Source organism: Ursus arctos, unplaced genomic scaffold (genome assembly GCF_023065955.2).
Source record: "Ursus arctos isolate Adak ecotype North America unplaced genomic scaffold, UrsArc2.0 scaffold_19, whole genome shotgun sequence".
Lineage (NCBI taxonomy): Eukaryota > Metazoa > Chordata > Mammalia > Carnivora > Ursidae > Ursus > Ursus arctos.
The window spans coordinates 1130309-1147321 of NW_026622863.1; the positions used below are offsets into that span (position 1 = coordinate 1130309).

At 67.9% G+C, this 17013-nt stretch overlaps 1 protein-coding gene across 5 annotated transcripts in view; it reads left to right on the plus strand.

Annotated features, from left to right (window-relative positions):
* Positions 1 to 17013, plus strand: part of PIEZO1 (piezo type mechanosensitive ion channel component 1) — a 53388-nt gene that overhangs the window by 29338 nt on the left and 7037 nt on the right. For 3 of the 5 annotated variants that reach the window (XM_026494603.4, XM_057314621.1, XM_057314623.1), the window contains exons 3-31: positions 1401 to 1523; positions 1970 to 2012; positions 2118 to 2256; positions 4373 to 4541; positions 4690 to 4903; positions 5011 to 5182; positions 5271 to 5384; positions 5467 to 5560; positions 6262 to 6362; positions 6669 to 6929; positions 7353 to 7464; positions 7548 to 7726; positions 7799 to 7947; positions 8030 to 8212; positions 8482 to 8597; positions 8681 to 8835; positions 8989 to 9165; positions 9451 to 9576; positions 9653 to 9853; positions 10291 to 10495; positions 13201 to 13305; positions 13876 to 14029; positions 14266 to 14509; positions 14580 to 14676; positions 14776 to 14947; positions 15345 to 15434; positions 15512 to 15606; positions 15882 to 15950; positions 16477 to 16577. In XM_026494603.4, the coding sequence (XP_026350388.2) occupies positions 1401 to 1523; positions 1970 to 2012; positions 2118 to 2256; positions 4373 to 4541; positions 4690 to 4903; positions 5011 to 5182; positions 5271 to 5384; positions 5467 to 5560; positions 6262 to 6362; positions 6669 to 6929; positions 7353 to 7464; positions 7548 to 7726; positions 7799 to 7947; positions 8030 to 8212; positions 8482 to 8597; positions 8681 to 8835; positions 8989 to 9165; positions 9451 to 9576; positions 9653 to 9853; positions 10291 to 10495; positions 13201 to 13305; positions 13876 to 14029; positions 14266 to 14509; positions 14580 to 14676; positions 14776 to 14947; positions 15345 to 15434; positions 15512 to 15606; positions 15882 to 15950; positions 16477 to 16577 (4160 nt within the window). Of the gene's footprint in view, positions 1 to 1400; positions 1524 to 1969; positions 2013 to 2117; positions 2257 to 2290; positions 3478 to 4372; positions 4542 to 4689; positions 4904 to 5010; positions 5183 to 5270; positions 5385 to 5466; positions 5561 to 6261; positions 6363 to 6668; positions 6930 to 7352; positions 7465 to 7547; positions 7727 to 7798; positions 7948 to 8029; positions 8213 to 8481; positions 8598 to 8680; positions 8836 to 8988; positions 9166 to 9450; positions 9577 to 9652; positions 9854 to 10290; positions 10496 to 13200; positions 13306 to 13875; positions 14030 to 14265; positions 14510 to 14579; positions 14677 to 14775; positions 14948 to 15344; positions 15435 to 15511; positions 15607 to 15881; positions 15951 to 16476; positions 16578 to 17013 lie in introns of those variants that run through there. The other 2 variants (XM_057314622.1, XM_057314624.1) reach the window with 2 other exon arrangements.

Sequence of the window (17013 nt, forward strand, 5' to 3'; positions counted from 1 at the left end):
CGACCCCCGACCCTCCCCGCCTCTCCCACGTCCTGCTCACCCAGCCCCCACCTGGCAGGGAGCTGAAGCCACGTGGCCACGCGGCCAGTGCTCTGGCTCCTTTGGCTTGGTGGCGGCTCGTGGTCCGGGACACTGTGTGTCCCACGAAGGGAGCTCGGGGTGAGGAGGGGAGGACAGTGGGGGCAGTGGTGATGTCTGATACGGATTGTCCGGTGTCCGAGGGGAAGACGGTCAGGTGGGAGCCAGGTGGGGCCCCCTCCTGCTGAGGGGTCTGGAGCCTAGCACTTCCCTCCTGGACTCATGGGTTTTCGGGTGTATGAGGAGCCTGGCAGCTTGGCACTTGAGGCCTTGGTCCCGGTAGTCCCGCGAGCCCCACCCCAGGGGTCCGTGGCTCTGAGCAGGGTGCGTCCGCGGGGGTGGAAAGGGGTGCTCCCACTGCCCCTGGCGGTGGGACTTCCCGGGTCTGCAGGAGCGGGGCTGCACAGGGGAGCTGGCGGAGTGGAGTCAGCCTGGCGGGGCAGGGAGGCTGTGTCCCTGCAGCCCTGCAGCGTCCCGCAGGTAGCCCGGCTTCTCCTCCTGCCGGGAGGCCCTGGGCCTCTCCCTGCACTTGGCCTGGTGCTGCGAGGGGAGTTGGCCCAGCCAGGGCTGAGGGCCAGATGTTCCGTTCATTTTCCGTCTGCCCTTCCCAGTGCTCCACCAGCCCCACCCTGCTCTCCCCTTCACTCACCCCTGCCCCCGAGGGTCGGAGGCTGGGAGGGACCTAGAAATGAGCGTTGGTGCGGCCGTCTGAGTCCTGCCTGGGCTGCCCCTAGGACTCCCCTGCCTCCTGTGAGCCTGGCTTCCTCCTGCAAGGTCAGGTGGGGCAGGGGGTAAACGGGGGCCAGTGCTCCAGGGGTCTCACCTGCTGGAGGAGGGGGACACAATGCAACAGGGACCTGAGCTTACCAGCCTTGGGCCGGAGAAAGTGAGACACCTCTGTCCCCGAGCCTGGGAGTCGGGCGAGGCCGTGCTAGGGGAGGAAGCCGTCCACAGCCCGAGTCCTGAAGGCAGGATTCAGAGCGCACGATCTCAGCTCCTGGCGTGGAGCGCGAGCTGCCCACCGCGCAGAGCTGAGGTGGTGCCGGGGATCCGTGGGTCCTTCCCGAGCCCAGGCCAGGCTGCGCAGACCTCTCCCTGCAGCCACGGCCTCCCTGCCACGGGCTGAGCCCACCTCCCGCCAGCGGCAAAGCGCACAGGGCACCTTGTCTGGGACCGCGCCTGCCTGCACTTGGAGCCCCTGGGTCCGGGTCCTCGACTCCGTTTCCCTCTGCACAGGGGGGACTCTGGTGGGATTTGGGTTCTCCAGGATGGATGAAACTAGGGCCCCGTGCCAGCCTCACCCCTGCCCGCTCTACCCACAGGCCACACTGGTCGCCTCCTCCGGGCCCTGCTGGTTTTCACCCTCCTCTTCCTGGCAGCCCACCTGGCCTTCCAGATATGCCTGCACACCGTGCCCCGCCTGGACCAGCTTCTGGGGCCCAGCTGTGAGTGTCCGTGGGTCTGGGAGACCTAGTGGCCTTTGTGAGCTTGCTGGGAGCCCTGGGGAAGGCCGCCTGTCCCACCCAGGCTGTGCCTCGTACAGGCCCTGAGCGCCTGTCCACAGGGTATGTTCGGTCCACATGGCCCAGGTTAGTGCCAGTGTCAGCTGGTCCCGTTCTGGCCCCCACGAGTTAGGCCTCTGCTGTGGTCTTGAGCACCCAGCCTCAGCTCCTGGCTGGGGGTCCCCGTTGTGCCACGCAGAACGTACGGGCCTTCGACCCACCTGGTTCTCTCTGGGTGGGCCTTCGTTTCCCTACTAGTAAGGGCAGCCTTCTGCGGGCATCCCTGACTTTAACCATGTTCTTGGGGCTCCCAAGGGCCTCCTGACCGCAAGGAGTAGGGTTGCTTGGTGCTCGCTGCCTGACCCCGTCCCCCGCGCCTCTCTCCACAGGCAGTCCCTGGGAGGTCCTCTCCCGGCACGTGGGGGTCACGAGGTAAGCACGCTCCCTGCCTCCAGCACTGGGGCCCCCCATCCTCTGCCTTCCCTGCCTGGCACCTGCCCTCCCCAGCCCACCAGCGGGCTCTCCCTGCCCCCACAGGCTGGACCTGAAGGACATCCCCAATGCCGTCCGGCTCGTGGCCCCCGACCTCGGCGTCCTGGTGGCTTCCTCCGTGTGCCTCGGCCTCTGTGGGCGCCTCGCCCGAGAAGCCCAGCGGAGCCAGCATGCCCAGGAGCTGGTGAGGGCTGTGGGCGGGCGGGGTGTGTGCTGGAAGAGCTCTGTCCGCTTGAGGACGATTTCATTTTTCCTTCTTTACACACATGTGGACTTTGTAAGAGTCAGTACGTGCTTGTTACGGAGAGGAGGCGTCAGAGGTGGGAGACACCGAGTGTCCCCTCCCGGGGCTGTGGGGCGCCCTGAGCAGGGCCTCCTATGTGCTTCCAGACCTGGTCCTAGCAGGGCTCCATCTCGGGGGGACTCGTGGGGCCCCAAGTCTCGTCTGTGCCTTCAGAAGCTGTCCCCGGGGTCCTTTCAGGCCAAGGGCAGTAGGGAATCATCCCTGCAGGGAGGGACCTGCTGGCTGTTAGGGAGGCACTCTGCAGGCTGGGGGCCCCTCAGGCTGCCCCTGACCCCAGCCCAGCGGGCAAGGCTGGCACCCCACTTTGAGAGGGGGGAACAGGAGCCTGAGCTCAAGGTGCTGTTCCAGGCCCTTGTGGGGCTTGGGAGCACCCTGCTGCCTGCCCTCGGGGCTCCGTCCCCCAGCGGCCCCTCTCCCCCCTCCCCTCCCCCGGCGGGCCTGTGGGCCCCACCAGCCAGGGCTGCCTCTGGTTTCCTTGTTAGCGGAGCCAGGGCTTCCCGGAACAGCGCTGCCGTGAAGGGGCTGGACTCAATCCTGAAATGTGGGGTGGGACAGGCAGGGGCCAGCCACTGCACGCTGCCCAGCGCCCTCACAGCCCAGTGCCGCCCTGGGGGCTGGACCCTGGTCTGCCCCATGACTGGGACAGGTCACCTTGTCTCAGTGTCCTCAGTGGCTAATGAGAGCCTTGCTGACCCGGGGTGGCTGGCATGGACGTCCTCGGAGAGAAGTGGGGTACCCTGCATGCGTGCGAGTACAGAGCGAGGTGCACGTTCACGTGACGCCACCCACGGACAGCGCACACGCAGTCGTGCGCACACGTGACGCCTGACATCACACGCATGGACGAGCGTGCTCAGGGGGGGCCTGCGGGGCCGCAGCGGGGGACGGGGAGGGAAGGAGAAAGTAGCTCCCGCCAAGGCCCCTGTGGCGGCCGGAGGGACCTGCAGAGCCGGGCCGGAGCCGGGACTGGCCGGCTGGACGCTGCAGGCGGCCCGAGCACCTGTCTCCCCGCCCAGCAGCTGCCTCTGCTCTTCCTGCAGACACTGACTTTCCATGGGCGCTCAGACGCGTTCCCAGGGCCGCGGCCGGCTGTGGGCGGGGGTGAGCTCAGGCCTGGCTGCTGTCTCACTCCCCCCTTCCCCTCGCCTGCCCCTTCCCCTCCTTCCAGGCTCTGCTCATGGGCTCCTCCCCGGGGCCTCCCCACCCTCCTGGCTGAGGGCAGGACAGCGGGGAAACAGAGGTCAGGTGACTTGCCCAAGGCTGCTCAGCTAGGAGGCGTGAGCTGGGGTGGGAGCGGGTCGCCTGGACGCTGAGTGCCACCCTGTGCGAAAGGCATGGGCATGGTACCCATTTGCAGGTGGGAACGTGTTGAGGGGGCTGGGCACTTGGGAAACAGCTTCGTTCTGGGAAACCTTGAAGGAGGGCCGGGGGGGGGGGCGGGGGAGGCCCTGACCTCTGTGAGGCCTGGCAGGCCGCCCGCCCCTGGCTGCCCAGGTGCCTCACAGGCAGCAGAAAGAGAACAGGGTCCTCTGCACCCCCATCCCCCTACGTAAGAGGAAAGCACTTCCTCAGCCCTGGGACCGAGGCATGGACAGAATGGTGCTCCGCAAACTGTGGAGTGTGGGGACGCCGTGTGTGCACACGCTGCCTTTTTCCTGAAAATCCCCACTTGGGGCCCCTCAGGAGCCAGGGGTTTTGAGGATACGCGCGGGAGTCTCAGGGGGCCCCCAGTCTAGACAGAGAAATAAAGAAGAGGCACTTGTGGGGTCCTGGAATAGTCTGACCCAGCCTGCAGGGGTCAGTCGCCATGTGTGCCAGGCCTGGCAGGAGTGTGTCCTGGGTTGGGGTAGGCGGCCTCTGGGAAGGCCTGATGGGCAGACCTCTGGGTACAGAGCGTGGCACAGTCCACGCTCGGCCAGCAGCCCCTTTGCCCTCCCTCCCTGAGCGGCCTGAGTGCCATGCCCCTGACCTCTGCCCCTCCTCATGATCTTGGCAGGACGATGATGACAGGGAAGTGGACACCGGCTCCCCAGTGGGGCCTCAGGGAGCCCCTGTGCTGGCCCCCACGCGGAGGTCGCGGCTGGCCACCCGGTTCCAGATCACAGTGCACTGGCTGCTGGTGGCCGCGGGGCGGACCCTGGCCATCGTGCTGCTCGCGCTGGCAGGTACCCACTGGGCAAGGAACAGGGACCCCAGCATCGACTGCCACACAGGGAGGGTCTCAGCAGCCCGCCGAGCTCCCCGCTGGCCACCGAGACAGTGGTCTCGTGGCCTGGCCAGGAGTGACCCCGCTGCCTCTGCCCCGTCCCTCAGGCATCGCCCACCCCTCCGCCTTCTCCAGCGTCTACTTCCTGATCTTCCTGGCCACCTGCACCTGGTGGGCATGCCATTTTCCCATCAGCCCCCTGGGCTTCAGCACCCTCTGCGTCATGGTGGGCTGCTTCGGCGCCGGCCACCTCATCTGCGTCTACTGCTACCAGACGCCCTTCGCCCAGGCCATGCTCCCCCCGGCCGGCATCTGGGCCAGGTGAGGTCCACCTGCACGGGCCCCGCCCCTCCCCCTCACCAGGCCCTGGCTGCCTGGTCCCCGGCTTCCCCTTGGTCGGCAGTCAGTGGCTCACCTTCTCCGGGCAGGGTGTTCGGTCTCAAGGCCATAGTGGCCCGCAGCAACTGCTCCAGCCCCAACGTGCTGGTCCTCGATACGAGCCACGACTGGCCCGTCTACGTGAGCCCCGGCATCCTGCTGCTTCTCTACTACACCGTGACCTCACTCCTCAAGCTCCGCACGCACCAGCCCTTGGACCAGGTGAGCGCCCGGGGCCACGGCCCTCTGACGGCCTTCCGCCCCCGCCCACCCCCGGGCTGGGAGCTGAGCTCCGCGCTGGTCTCTGCAGAGGAAGGAGACGGCCGGGAGCGACGAGGAGCAGGAGGTGGAGCTGACCCAGGTGGACCAGTGGCCCCAGGGCCAGGCCAGGGCTGCAGCCGCCAAGGAGGAGGGAGCTGCCCAGGTGAGGAGCCGGGGCTGAGCTGTGGCGCTGGAGCCTGCCCGCCCGAGGGCTTGGCTCACGGGGTCTCGGCTTGTCTCTGCAGTGCATGCTGTCCACAACCACGGGGTCTGACTGGGAGACCGACAGCTGCACCGTGCATGACCTGACTGGCCACAGCCCCGTCCAGCAGCGCCCCCGTGAGTGCCATATGCCCCGGGCTGCCCAGGGACCCAGCCTTCCGCCGGCGCTGTGGTGCTGCCCCCTGGTGGCCAGGGGTGGTCTTGCTCTGCTGACCTCTCCCTCTGTGCTGTCTGGGGCCCACCCAGGACTCGGACATGTGGTCAGGCTGCCCACCTGAGACCTTGCTGGACGCTCCAGGTCTCCCACCCCTTCTGCCTTTGCCTTCCAGGTCCCAGAGGACTGGACTGCTGCCGCTCGGGCTGGCCCCAGGGCCTAGGGCTGCCAGCTGTCTTTGGGGTAGATGTGCCTGGGAGCTGTGCGTCCACAGCCGCCCATGGGGAGGGCGGGGCATTTTCCTGGGCACTTCTCTCTTTACCCTAAGGCTTGATTTCCATTTTGCACGAAACAGGAGATGGAGTGGCTGGCGCCCTGGGGACTTGCCTGGGCACAGAGCTGGAAGGGGGTCAGGGCCTCTGTCCAACCTGTCCCTTCACAGTCTTGGAAACCAAGATGGTGAATGGGACCAGGACTGGCCAGGGAGCAGCATCAGACAGGAGCCGGGCCCTCTGCCAGCATTTTCTGCCCCTAGTGCCGCCCCCCACTGGCCGCTGAGTTTGAGGGCAGCGTTTGGTGTGGGTGAGGGGCTCCCTCCGTTGATGTTGGAGCTTCCCCAGTGGGGGTCCTGCTCCCTGGTGACCTCTGTCCCCTCCCCCCTCAGCGCACCCCAGGCTGGCTGGGCCTCGAGAGACGTCTCCACTGCACAGTCTGGGTCATCTCATCATGGACCAGAGCTACGTGTGTGCTCTCATCGCCATGATGGTAAGGGGCAGCCCCCCGGTGGGCCCTTCCTGCTGCTTCCCTCGGGAGGCTCTGGAGGCGGGCGGTGTCCTGCTGGACCGCGAGCCGCCCCGCGTGTGCGTGTGCACGTGTGTGTGCGTACGTGGAGTGGGTGGGTACGCACGTGAGTTGTGTCCTGTGCCACCGGGCTCTAGTCCGAGGCGTGTTGGCCCCCCTGTCCCCGGGCAGGCTGGGAGTGCAGGGCCCCGGGGGGCGGGGGCAGGGCGTGGGGGGGGGGCAGCAGGGCCTCCGGTGCAGCCCCGCCCACCAGCCCTGCCTGGCTGGCAGGTGTGGAGCATCACCTACCACAGCTGGTTGACCTTCGTGCTGCTGCTGTGGGCCTGCCTCATCTGGACCGTGCGCAGCCGCCACCAGCTGGCCATGCTCTGCTCGCCCTTCATCCTGCTCTACGGGCTGGCGCTGTGTGGCCTGCGCTACGTGTGGGCCATGGACCTGCGTCCCGAGCTGCCCACCACCCTGGGCCCCGTCAGCCTGCGTCAGCTGGGGCTGGAGCACACCCGCTCCCCTTGCCTGGACCTTGGCGCCATGGTGAGCGTCCCCCGCAACTCCAGGGCGCCGGGGCCTCAGTTGCCGTGACGGTGCTGTCCACTCACTCTGTGGCTCCCTGTGGAGAGTGAGGCCTGGGAGGGCAGGGCCCCGTGTGGCCGTCCCCACGGGGTCCCCTGCAGCCAGTCCACAGCAGGGGCTGTGTAGGTGTTTGTGGTGTGAGCGAGCCACGACCTTGTGTCCTCGGGGCCGCCGTCCCTGCGTCCCTGGCGTGTCCCAGTGCGAGGCCAGCGTGCCCAGCGCGCCCCTGCATCCGGACGTGTGTGCCTGTGCCTGTGCCTGGCGGGTGTGGGGGGTCGGCGGGGTTACACCTCCCCGTGTGGGGGGGCTCCGTGTGGGCCCGCGTCTCCGTGGCGGGGCCCTGGCTTGGGCCCCCGGTGACGCCGCGCCCGCCCCTCCCCCCAGCTGTTGTACACGCTGACCTTCTGGCTCCTGCTGCGCCAGTTCGTCAAGGAGAAGCTGCTGAAGAAGGCAGAGGCCCCTGCCGGCCTGACGGAGGTCACCGTGGCGGATGCAGGTGAGGGCCGGGGCCGCGGGGGACAGCGCCCTCCCGCCCGGCCCCGAAGCCAAGCCCCCGCCGCCCCCTGGCTTGACCCGCAGAGCCGACGCGGGCGCGGACGCTGCTGCGGAGCCTGGGGGCGCTGGTCACGGGCCTGTACGCCAAGTACTGGATCTTCGTGTGTGCGGGCATGTTCGTCGTGGTCAGCTTTGCCGGCCGCCTGGTCGTCTACAAGATCGTGTACATGCTTCTCTTCCTGCTCTGCCTCACCCTCTTCCAGGTGCCCGGCGGGGGACGTGGGGGGGGGGCGGGGCGCGGGGCACGACCCCGGCTCACCACGCGCCCCCGCCAGGTCTACTACAGCCTGTGGAGGAAGCTGCTGAAGCTGTTCTGGTGGCTGGTGGTCGCCTACACCATGCTGGTGCTTATCGCCGTCTACACCTTCCAGTTCCAGGACTTCCCCAGCTACTGGCGCAACCTGACGGGCCTCACGGACGAGCAGTGAGCGGGGGCCGGGCGGGCCGGGCGGGCCGGGGCGGGCGTGCGGGGGCCCGCGGCGGGTCTGACGGCCGCCCCCTGCCAGGCTGGGGGACCTGGGCCTGGAGCAGTTCAGCGTGTCGGAGCTCTTCTCCAGCATCCTCATCCCCGGCTTCTTCCTGCTCGCGTGCATCCTGCAGCTGCACTACTTCCACCAGCCCTTCATGCAGCTCACCGACCTGGAGCACGTGCGCCCGCCCGGCGCCCGCCTCCCGCGCTGGGCCCACAGGTGCGCGCCCGGCCTGCGCAGCCGGCCCCCAGCTTCCGTGGTCCCCGGGGGCTGCAGCGTGCCCCCCCCACTGCCCCGGCACAGAGGAGGGACGGGAAGGAGGCCAGTGGGTTCCCACGGGAGGGCCCAGAGCAGAGCGAAGGCCTCAGCTGCCCCCTTCGAACACCGCGGGCGGGCCTGGGGGGTGCTGGGGATGCAGGAATGGGAGGGGCCTGTGGGGCCAACCCCAGGAGCTGGGCTAGGAAGTGATGCTTTGGGGCCCACCCTAGGCAGGACGCGGTCAGTGGGACCCCGCTGCTGCCGCAGGAGGGGGAGCAGGAGGCGGCCAGGGAGGAGGGGCCGAGGAGCACGGCTGACACCTGCCCAGCCATGCAGGGCCCAGAAGGTGAGTCCCACAGGTGGATGGGGGGCCCTATGCCCTGACCCCTGTGAGCCCCTCTTCCTCACGCCCCTCCCCCCCCGGAGCAGCCAGCAAGTGGGGCCTGGTGGCCGAGCGGCTGCTGGACCTGGCCTCCGGCTTCTCGGACGTCCTCGCCCGCATGCAGGCGTTGGTGCGACGCCTCCTGGAGCTTCACGTCTTCAAGCTGGTGGCCCTGTACACCGTGTGGGTGGCCCTGAAGGAGGTAAGGACGGGACGGACACCATGCCCCCGTGTGCAGCGGGACCACCTGGAGCGCCGTTGCTGACCTCTCTGGAGGCGGGCACCCCGGGGCGGCAGGTGGCGGGGCCCCCGGGAGGTGGTGCCGCGCCCGCCGCAGCCCGTCCACACCCCCCAGGTGTCGGTGATGAACCTGCTGCTGGTGGTGCTGTGGGCCTTCGCCCTGCCCTACCCGCGCTTCCGGCCCATGGCCTCATGCCTCTGCACCGTGTGGACCTGCGTCATCATCGTCTGCAAGATGCTCTACCAGCTCAAGGTCGTCAGCCCCCACGAGTACTCCAGCAACTGCACCGAGGTGCGGCCGCGCCCCGCTCCCATACCCCGGGGTGATGGGGTCGGCGGGGGTCCTGCTCTCTGTCCCCCTCCCCCAGCCCCTGCTTGTGGCCGCCCCTTCGCCATTAAGGTCGGTCAGAGGCTGACAGCCCACATGCATCCCTGCTGGGGGGGAGCTGCGGTCTGGCCTGCACCTGTCCGCAGTTGTGGCCGATGTGGGTGGGCCGTCCTGGGGTCGATGTCTGGCTCCTGGGGCGGGGGGGGGGGTACGCGGGGGGGAGCAGGTGCTGATTCTCCCTTCCCCCAGCCCCTCCTCAACAGCACCAACCTGCAAAAGACGGAGATCAAGCAGTCCTTGCTGTACCGGGGGCCCGTCGACCCTGCCAACTGGTTTGGGGTGCGGAAGGGCTTCCCAAACCTAGGCTACGTCCAGGTGCGTGAGGGGCCACAGGGTCGTGGGGCCGGGGCGGGGGGGGCCGGCCGGAGCGTGACTGGGCCCCCCTCCCCAGAACCACCTGCAGGTCCTGCTGCTGCTGGTGTTCGAAGCCATTGTCTACCGGCGCCAGGAGCACCACCGTCGGCAGCACCAGCTGGGCCCGCTGCCCGCCCAGGCCGTCTGTGCCGACGGCACCCGCCAGCGGCTGGACCAGGACCTGCTCAGCTGCCTCAAGTACTTTGTCAACTTCTTTTTCTACAAATTTGGGCTAGAGGTGAGGCCCAGCGGCAACCTTCACCCCCTCCCTGGGCAGGATGGGGGGGCCATGTCACCCTCTGTGTGGCCTTTGCTGGACATCTACCATGTCCGGGCCCTTGAGGGCCACCGGGGGAGGGCACAGGAGAAGGACCTGTGAGCAGGCTGGACCTCCCGGGCGCAGTCGGCCTGCCCTTGCAGAGTAAGGGCTGGGGGGCCCCGGCTGGAGACCGGGTTGGGGTCTCGACTGCGCTGGGACCTCCTGAGCTGTGGCTCCCCCTGCTCCTGCCCCGTGGTGGAGCCACGTCCGGCCTCTTTCTGCCTCCACGAGGACGGTGTGGGCTGTGCTGAGCCGGGGCTACTGCCCCCACTCTGCTCTGCGCCCGCCTGACCTCCCAGTGTTCCCGGAAGCGGGCCCCCCCAGCTCACGGTGCACCCCGTCCTCCGCACCCGCAGATCTGCTTCCTGATGGCCGTGAATGTGATCGGGCAGCGTATGAACTTCATGGTCGTCCTGCACGGCTGCTGGCTGGTGGCCATCCTCACCCGCCGGCACCGGGCAGCCATCGCCCGGCTCTGGCCCAACTACTGTCTCTTCCTGGCGCTCTTCCTGCTGTACCAGTACCTGCTGTGTCTGGGCATCCCCCCGGCGCTGTGCATGGGTGAGCGGGCCGCCGGCACGGAGGGAGCCGGGCGTGCTGGGCGGTGGCTCCATCCATCCCCGGGCGGGCGGTGCTGGCCCCTTCTCGTCGCTTTACCTCCGTCGCTTTTTGTGTTCCGAACATTCCCTTATGAAGGATTTGAAGCGATTAGCAAAGTTGGAAGTAGCGTGTCAGGGGCAGCCATGTCCTCGTCCAGGGCCACACGACAGTCTGAGCCCCGCACCCCGAGGGTGGGCGCCTAGGGTGGGCCATGCACCGCTGTCCATCCTGCACGATCCCCAGGCCTGGCCTCGTCCTCCGGGGGTGCCCCTGGGGGCGCTGTACTCACGTCCCCTCTGGTCTGGGTGGTTTCCGGAGCCGACCTGTGGGTTTGCCGGGTTGTTCCCACCGCGGCAGGCGTGGTGGTGCAGCGTCCCTGGCATGGCCTGCCCCTAGGGAGTGCGGCCGTCTGTCTGGCCCTCCAGTGTCCCCAGCCCCCCAGTGGAGGGGCTGCTGCTCCCTGTGCCGTGGCGAGCGCGGTGTCCGCTGTCCACATGCGCGGACTCTGGAGCAGGCCGCGGGTGGGACTCGCGGGGCAGGCGTTCTCAGCTGTTCCTGGCGCACTTGTCAGTTGGCTGCGCTGTGGAAAAGTGCCCGGCTTTCTCCCCGCTTCCGTTGTCAGAACAGCGGTCCCCTCGGTCCCCTCCACCGCGGCAGCGCTCCATCCACGGCTCTGCAAGTCAGGCTCGTCCCGTGGGCCGCAGCGACGGCGCGTGAGGCTGTTGGCCAGTCGGATGGGAGCGCTTGCACCCCGGATCCCTGCCCCGTGCCGCAGCCGCGGACGGGACCGTTTCCGACTCTGCCTTTCCCGGAATGTCTTAGAAACTGACTCCACGGCATGTCACCTTGAGTCCAGCTCCTCCGCCGCACACACTCGAGGCTCTTCCTGTCCTTGCGTCTGTCCTTCCCTGTGTCGTGTGCTCTTGTAGAACTTGGTACGCAGAATTGCTAAAGTAGGACTTCCCGGAGACCCTTCGCCCAGCTCCCCTGGTGTCCGCCGGGGCGTGAACTGCGGTGCGGCACTCGCTGTCCCAGTGCCCGTCCGGACCCCTCGTCGCCTCCCGTCATGCGGGTCTTCTTGGTGCCGGCTCAGCTTTGCGTTTGCCTTTTAGGACCTTGGGGCTTTTGAGGAGCCTGGGCTGTGATTTTGTGCAGTGTCCCTCAGCTGGGGAGAGTCTGGTGTCTGTTAGACCAGGTGACGGCGGCCTTCTGGAGGGAACGCTGCAGCCGGCAAGCACCCGGCTCTGTGCCTCCGTGGGCCGGCGTGTCTCCTCTCGGGCTGCTCTTTGTCGCCTTGGGGGCAGTGCTGACTGCGGGGTCTCCCCGAGGCTCTGAGAACGTCCCGTTCCTCCCAGACGTCCTGGGCTGCTCCCAGCCTCCGTCGACGGGTCCTGTCTGCGCGGGTCGTTGGGTTTTCTGGTGGTGCCTTTCTGGTTCTATGCTTACTGGTCCTCCGCCCTCGCTGGCGTGTCCTCCCTCCCGCTGGCGTGTCCGCTCGCTCATTCCCGTCTGTGTGGACGCTGCGTGTTGCTGCTTTGTTCACATGGCTGTTGCATTGGCCCCGGGACCGCCTGGGCCGTGCCGCGGGCCTGCTGCTTTCCAAACACACCCTCACCGTGCCTGCAGACGGCGCTGCCTCAGCCCGTGCCCCCCGCCCAGCCTGGGAGTCCCCGCTGTCCCTGCAGGCCGGAAAGCAGAGACGAGGTCTGGGCCCCGGGCATCCCTGCTGATTTGGGCGTTTCTTGAGGTTAAACACTGTCCCCAAGGCGGCTTGGGCTCTTCTCTGCCTCGTTTCTACGGGGTCTGTCACACACAGGTCGTTCTGGGTCCCCAGCGTCCAGGGCACTTTCTGGAGCTGATAATATGGTCCAGTTCATCCTCCAGGTTCTGACAAATGCATGGCGGTTCCCTAAGACCTCCCCGGCACCCCGAGCTTGGGGTCATGCGGGTCCTTTGCAGCCTACTGGCCCCCCACCTGGACAACCGCAGATGTCTGTCCCCGATGTCACGGAGCTAGAATCGTGCCCAGGGCGCCTTGGGGCTGGCTTGTTTCACTCGGCCAATGCGGTCGGGGTGTGCCTGGGCGGCCGCGGGCCTTGGTATCCCGTGCTCTTGCCCTGCCGAGGACAGTCTGTGCTGGACAGAAGTAGCCATGTCGCCTCTGGCCCCCGCAGATGCAGGTTGTTGCTGGCGTCGGGCTCTCTGCGGGGACATTGCCGCGAGTGTCTGGCCCCAGGCTTCTCTGTGTGTGTAGTTCTCGCTTCTCAAGGACCCGTGTGCAGTGTGGTCGTTCATGTTCCTGCCAGGGATGGACACGGGACCTGGTTTTTCCACACCCTCCCCAGTGTTTGTGGGGTCCCCGTGTTTTGTCTTAGCTGCTCTGGTAGGCATGGAACAAAGCCTCATTTGGGGCCCTCCGTGCCGTGTCCACCCCCCAGCAGGCCTGCCCACCCGTGACTCTCTGGGCTGGCCTTCAGTTCCTTCCCTGGGGCCTGGGCCAGTTGATGCCTGAAGAATGCACTAGAGTCTCTGGTCTGTGAGCTCCGAATAAGAGCTGGGGTGTTTCTGAGGCTGTGTGAATGCCCAAGTGGGTACAAGAGTGAGGTCTGTGGACGGGAGGCTGCGGGCCTGCAGGCGGGCTCCTAACGCACACCCTGCTCCCGCAGACTACCCATGGCGCTGGAGCCGGGCCATCCCCATGAACTCGGCGCTCATCAAGTGGCTGTACCTCCCCGACTTCTTCAGAACCCCTAACTCCACCAACCTCATCAGTGAGTGCCTGCGGCCTGGCCCCCCATGCACCCCTTGCCGGCCTCACAGGGGGGCACAGAGGTGTTGCCCGGGGATGGGCAGCCCTCGAGCAGAGGCCTACCTCCGCCAGCGAGGGGCACAATGTCTAGGCCTCCCTGGCCAGCCCTGTGGTTCCCCAGAGGAGCCTTGTCTCACGATGGTGCCCAGTTCTCTGGGCGTGTCTCCCGAGACAGAGGTCCGCCTCCCATGTATACGCCCAGCCAAACACCTGCCTCTGCTTGTGGATGTGCGCACTGGGGTGGACACCAGCAGGGCCCCTCGCGTGGACACAAGTGTGCATACCGCTATGGGGGTGGACGCGGGTGTGCGCACAGCTGTGGGGGCGGGGGGGACGCGGGTGTGCCTGCCAACGCCTCCGCAGCACGGAGAGACAGGTACCCCCAGACAGGCAGGCACGTCCCCCGATGTCCACGCTCACGTGGGGACATCTGTGTTTCACACGGCGAGGCCCCACAGACGCACACCGGTGCTTCTGTCTGGCCTCGTGCTGCCGTGCCCCCCACGGCCCGCGGTGTCCTGTGTGTCCGCAGGTGACTTCCTGCTGCTGCTCTGCGCCTCCCAGCAGTGGCAGGTGTTCTCTGTCGAGCGCACGGAGGAGTGGCAGCTCATGGCTGGCGCGAACACGGACCACCTGGAGCTGCAGCTGGGCGAGCCCAGTGCCGTGCCCAACTTCATCTACTGCAGGTGGGTCCCCGGCGCCGCGGGCCGGCCGCTTGTGGGGGCTGCAGAAGCGGCTCGTCTGCAGGCCTGACAGGAGCCTAGGGGGTGCTGCCCGCAGCACCCTGCGTCAGGATGAGGGGCGGACGCTGGCCCGGCCGCAGGGGCGCATTGCCCGAGCGTGCCTGGTCCGAGGCCGCCGGGCGGGGGCGGGGGCGGGGGTGGGGGTGGCCCGGTCCCCGCCGTGACGCGCTGTCTGGCAGGTCCTACCTCGACATGCTGAAGGTGGCCGTGTTCCGCTACCTCTTCTGGCTGGTGCTGGTGGTGGTGTTCGTGACGGGGGCCACGCGCATCAGCATCTTCGGGCTGGGCTACCTGCTGGCCTGCTTCTACCTGCTGCTGTTCGGCACCGGCCTGCTGCAGAGGCGCCCGCACACCCGCCTCGTGCTCTGGGACTGCCTCATTCTGTACAACGTCACCGTCATCATCTCCAAGAACATGCTCTCGGTGAGCCCCCGCCCCCGCCCCGCCCCACCCCGCCCCCGCCGGCCCCAGGCTGACCTTCTTCCCGCCCCAGCTCCTGTCCTGCGTGTTCGTGGAGCAAATGCAGAGCAGCTTCTGCTGGGTCATCCAGCTTTTCAGCCTCGTCTGCACCGTCAAAGGCTACTATGACCGTGAGTGGGCCGGGGGTGCGCTGGGGGCTGGGCTCAGGGATGCACGCTGCTCCGGGGCCCCCTGCCCCGAGCCTGACCTGGCCGGCCCCCGGCCCCCAGCCAAGGAGATGCTGAGCCGGGACCGGGACTGCCTGCTGCCCGTGGAGGAGGCCGGTGTGCTCTGGGACAGCGTCTGCTTCCTGTTCCTGCTGCTGCAGCGGCGTGTCTTCCTCAGCCGCTACTTCCTGCACGTCAGCGCTGAGCTCCAGGCCACCGCCCTGCAGGCCTCCAGGTCAGTGCTGGTCCCGGGCCCCCTGCGTCACTCAGGGCGCCTCTGCAGGGCCCAGGCGCCTGATGCTGGCCCAGGCTCTGTCGCTGGCTGGCGGTTTGGCCCATTTTTGCCTCCAGGCTGGCCGGAGGGTGCGTGGCTGAGGGACGGCCCCCCTCTCTCGTGCTCCCCGGGCGGCCGAGCCGGCCAGGCTCCTGTGACCTGGGGCCCGGCCGCTGCCCGCGGACGCCGCCTCAGTTGCGTGTTTCCACCGTCCGCGAGACTGCAGGTGGCAGGAGGGGTCTCCTCCTCCTGATCCCAGCACAGGGCAAGGGGGGAGTCGAGCTGGGGCCAAGCCTGGAGGTGCGGGAGCCGTGCGGCTGGAGCTCAGTGTCCCCGGGGTGACGCCGTCTCCCCACAGGGGCTTCGCGCTGTATAATGCCGCCAACCTCAAAAGCATCGAGCTCCACCGCAAGGCCGAGGAGAAGTCCCTGGCCCAGCTGAAAAGGCAGTAGGTGCCATCTGGGGTGGGGGCCCCCCAGGCTCTCCTCATCAGCTCGGTGCTCAGAGCCACCCCCCACCCCCCAGGATGGAGCGTATCCGCGCCAAGCAGGAGAAACACAGGCAGAGCCGGGCAGGCCGCAGCCACCCCCAGGAACCCCCAGACCCCACCCAAGAGCCAGGTGAGTACGCAGGGGCTCAAAGGGCTCCGGTGTCCTGGTGTGTCCGTGCCACGTGCTGTCCATAGGCCTTCCCGCCCACCTGTCCCATGCCGTGTGGTCACTGTGTCCCTGCAGGCCACGTGGCCAGCCCGCCACTGTCTGTCTGCACTTGTGGGCTGTCGTCCGCCCCCCCACAGCACCACAAGCCCCTTCTGTCTGCACGGAGGCAGTCTCTGTCAGGGCTGCCCGGCCCGTGCCTCTCCCTGCTTGCTCACGTCCGCCCTGCCCCTCCACAGGGCCTGGCAGTCCAGGGGGCTCCTCCCCACGGAGACAGTGGTGGCGGCCCTGGCTGGACCACGCCACAGGTACCACCCTAGCCCACCCTGCCGTGGCCGCTGTGCCCGGGCCCCTCCTTTCTCAGCTGCTGTCTGCTTTCTGGGCTGTTCCCTGTGTGCTGGAGCCCTGCTGGGCGGGCCACGTAGCAGTAAGGGCTGGGCCTCGATGTCGCCAGGTCCCCATGGCAGGCTCTGTGCTCTGCCCCTGTCGTTTGGGCGCTCAGATTCAGAGTCTGAGTGTTCAGTGCTGATGCCCATGCCTGAGCTTATGTTCTCTCGTCCTGTCTGCTCTCATGTCACTGCTCTGGCCTGATCCTAGCTGGCTGAACCCAGCCGGCACAGCCTGTCCCTGGGGGTGGGGAGGGAGGGACAGGAGGGCCTCTGCCCATGGGTCATGGGATGCGGAGGGAACCCACGCTGGGTGCCACAGACGGGCCGGTCACGGGGCCCGCCCCAAACTGAAGAAGTGAAGCTGAGAGGCCTGTGGGTGTGGGGGTGTGGAACCCAACCCCCCCCCCCCCCGGGAAGACAGTCCTTAGCCCCGCCCTGCCTGCAGTCATCCACTCGGGGGACTACTTCCTGTTCGAGTCGGACAGTGAGGAGGAGGAGGAGGCCCTGCCCGAGGACCCCAGGCCCTCGGCACAGAGTGCCTTCCAGGTGAGGTGGGAGGGTCCCCTGCCTTGCCCTGCCTATAGGCCCCAGGGCCTGCGCAGCCCCGCGTGGGGGAGGACACGCACTCTCTGGCCGGCCTGCCCAGATACATTCAGACCTCCAGAGCCCTCAAGACAGATGGGCAAGCAGCTGTAGGAGGCGCAGGTCATGGGCAGCTGTGTGCCCCTCCGTCCCCTGCCTCCTGAGGCCACCACTCCAACCATCCAGGCCTGAGTGGCCTCCAGTGGCCTGGCCTGGGGGAGGGGTCATGCATGTTTGTTGGAAAAAGGATGGGCCGAGAGCCCCTTGCCTGTCTCTGGGTCCTGAGTTCTCAGGAGTGTGCAGGCGGGCTGCGTGCCCTGCCTTCCCGCCACAGTCCCACGGGACCCGTTTCCTGCCCCGAAGCAGGGAGCTAGCTGAAGGTGCCCAGTGGGGGCCTGAT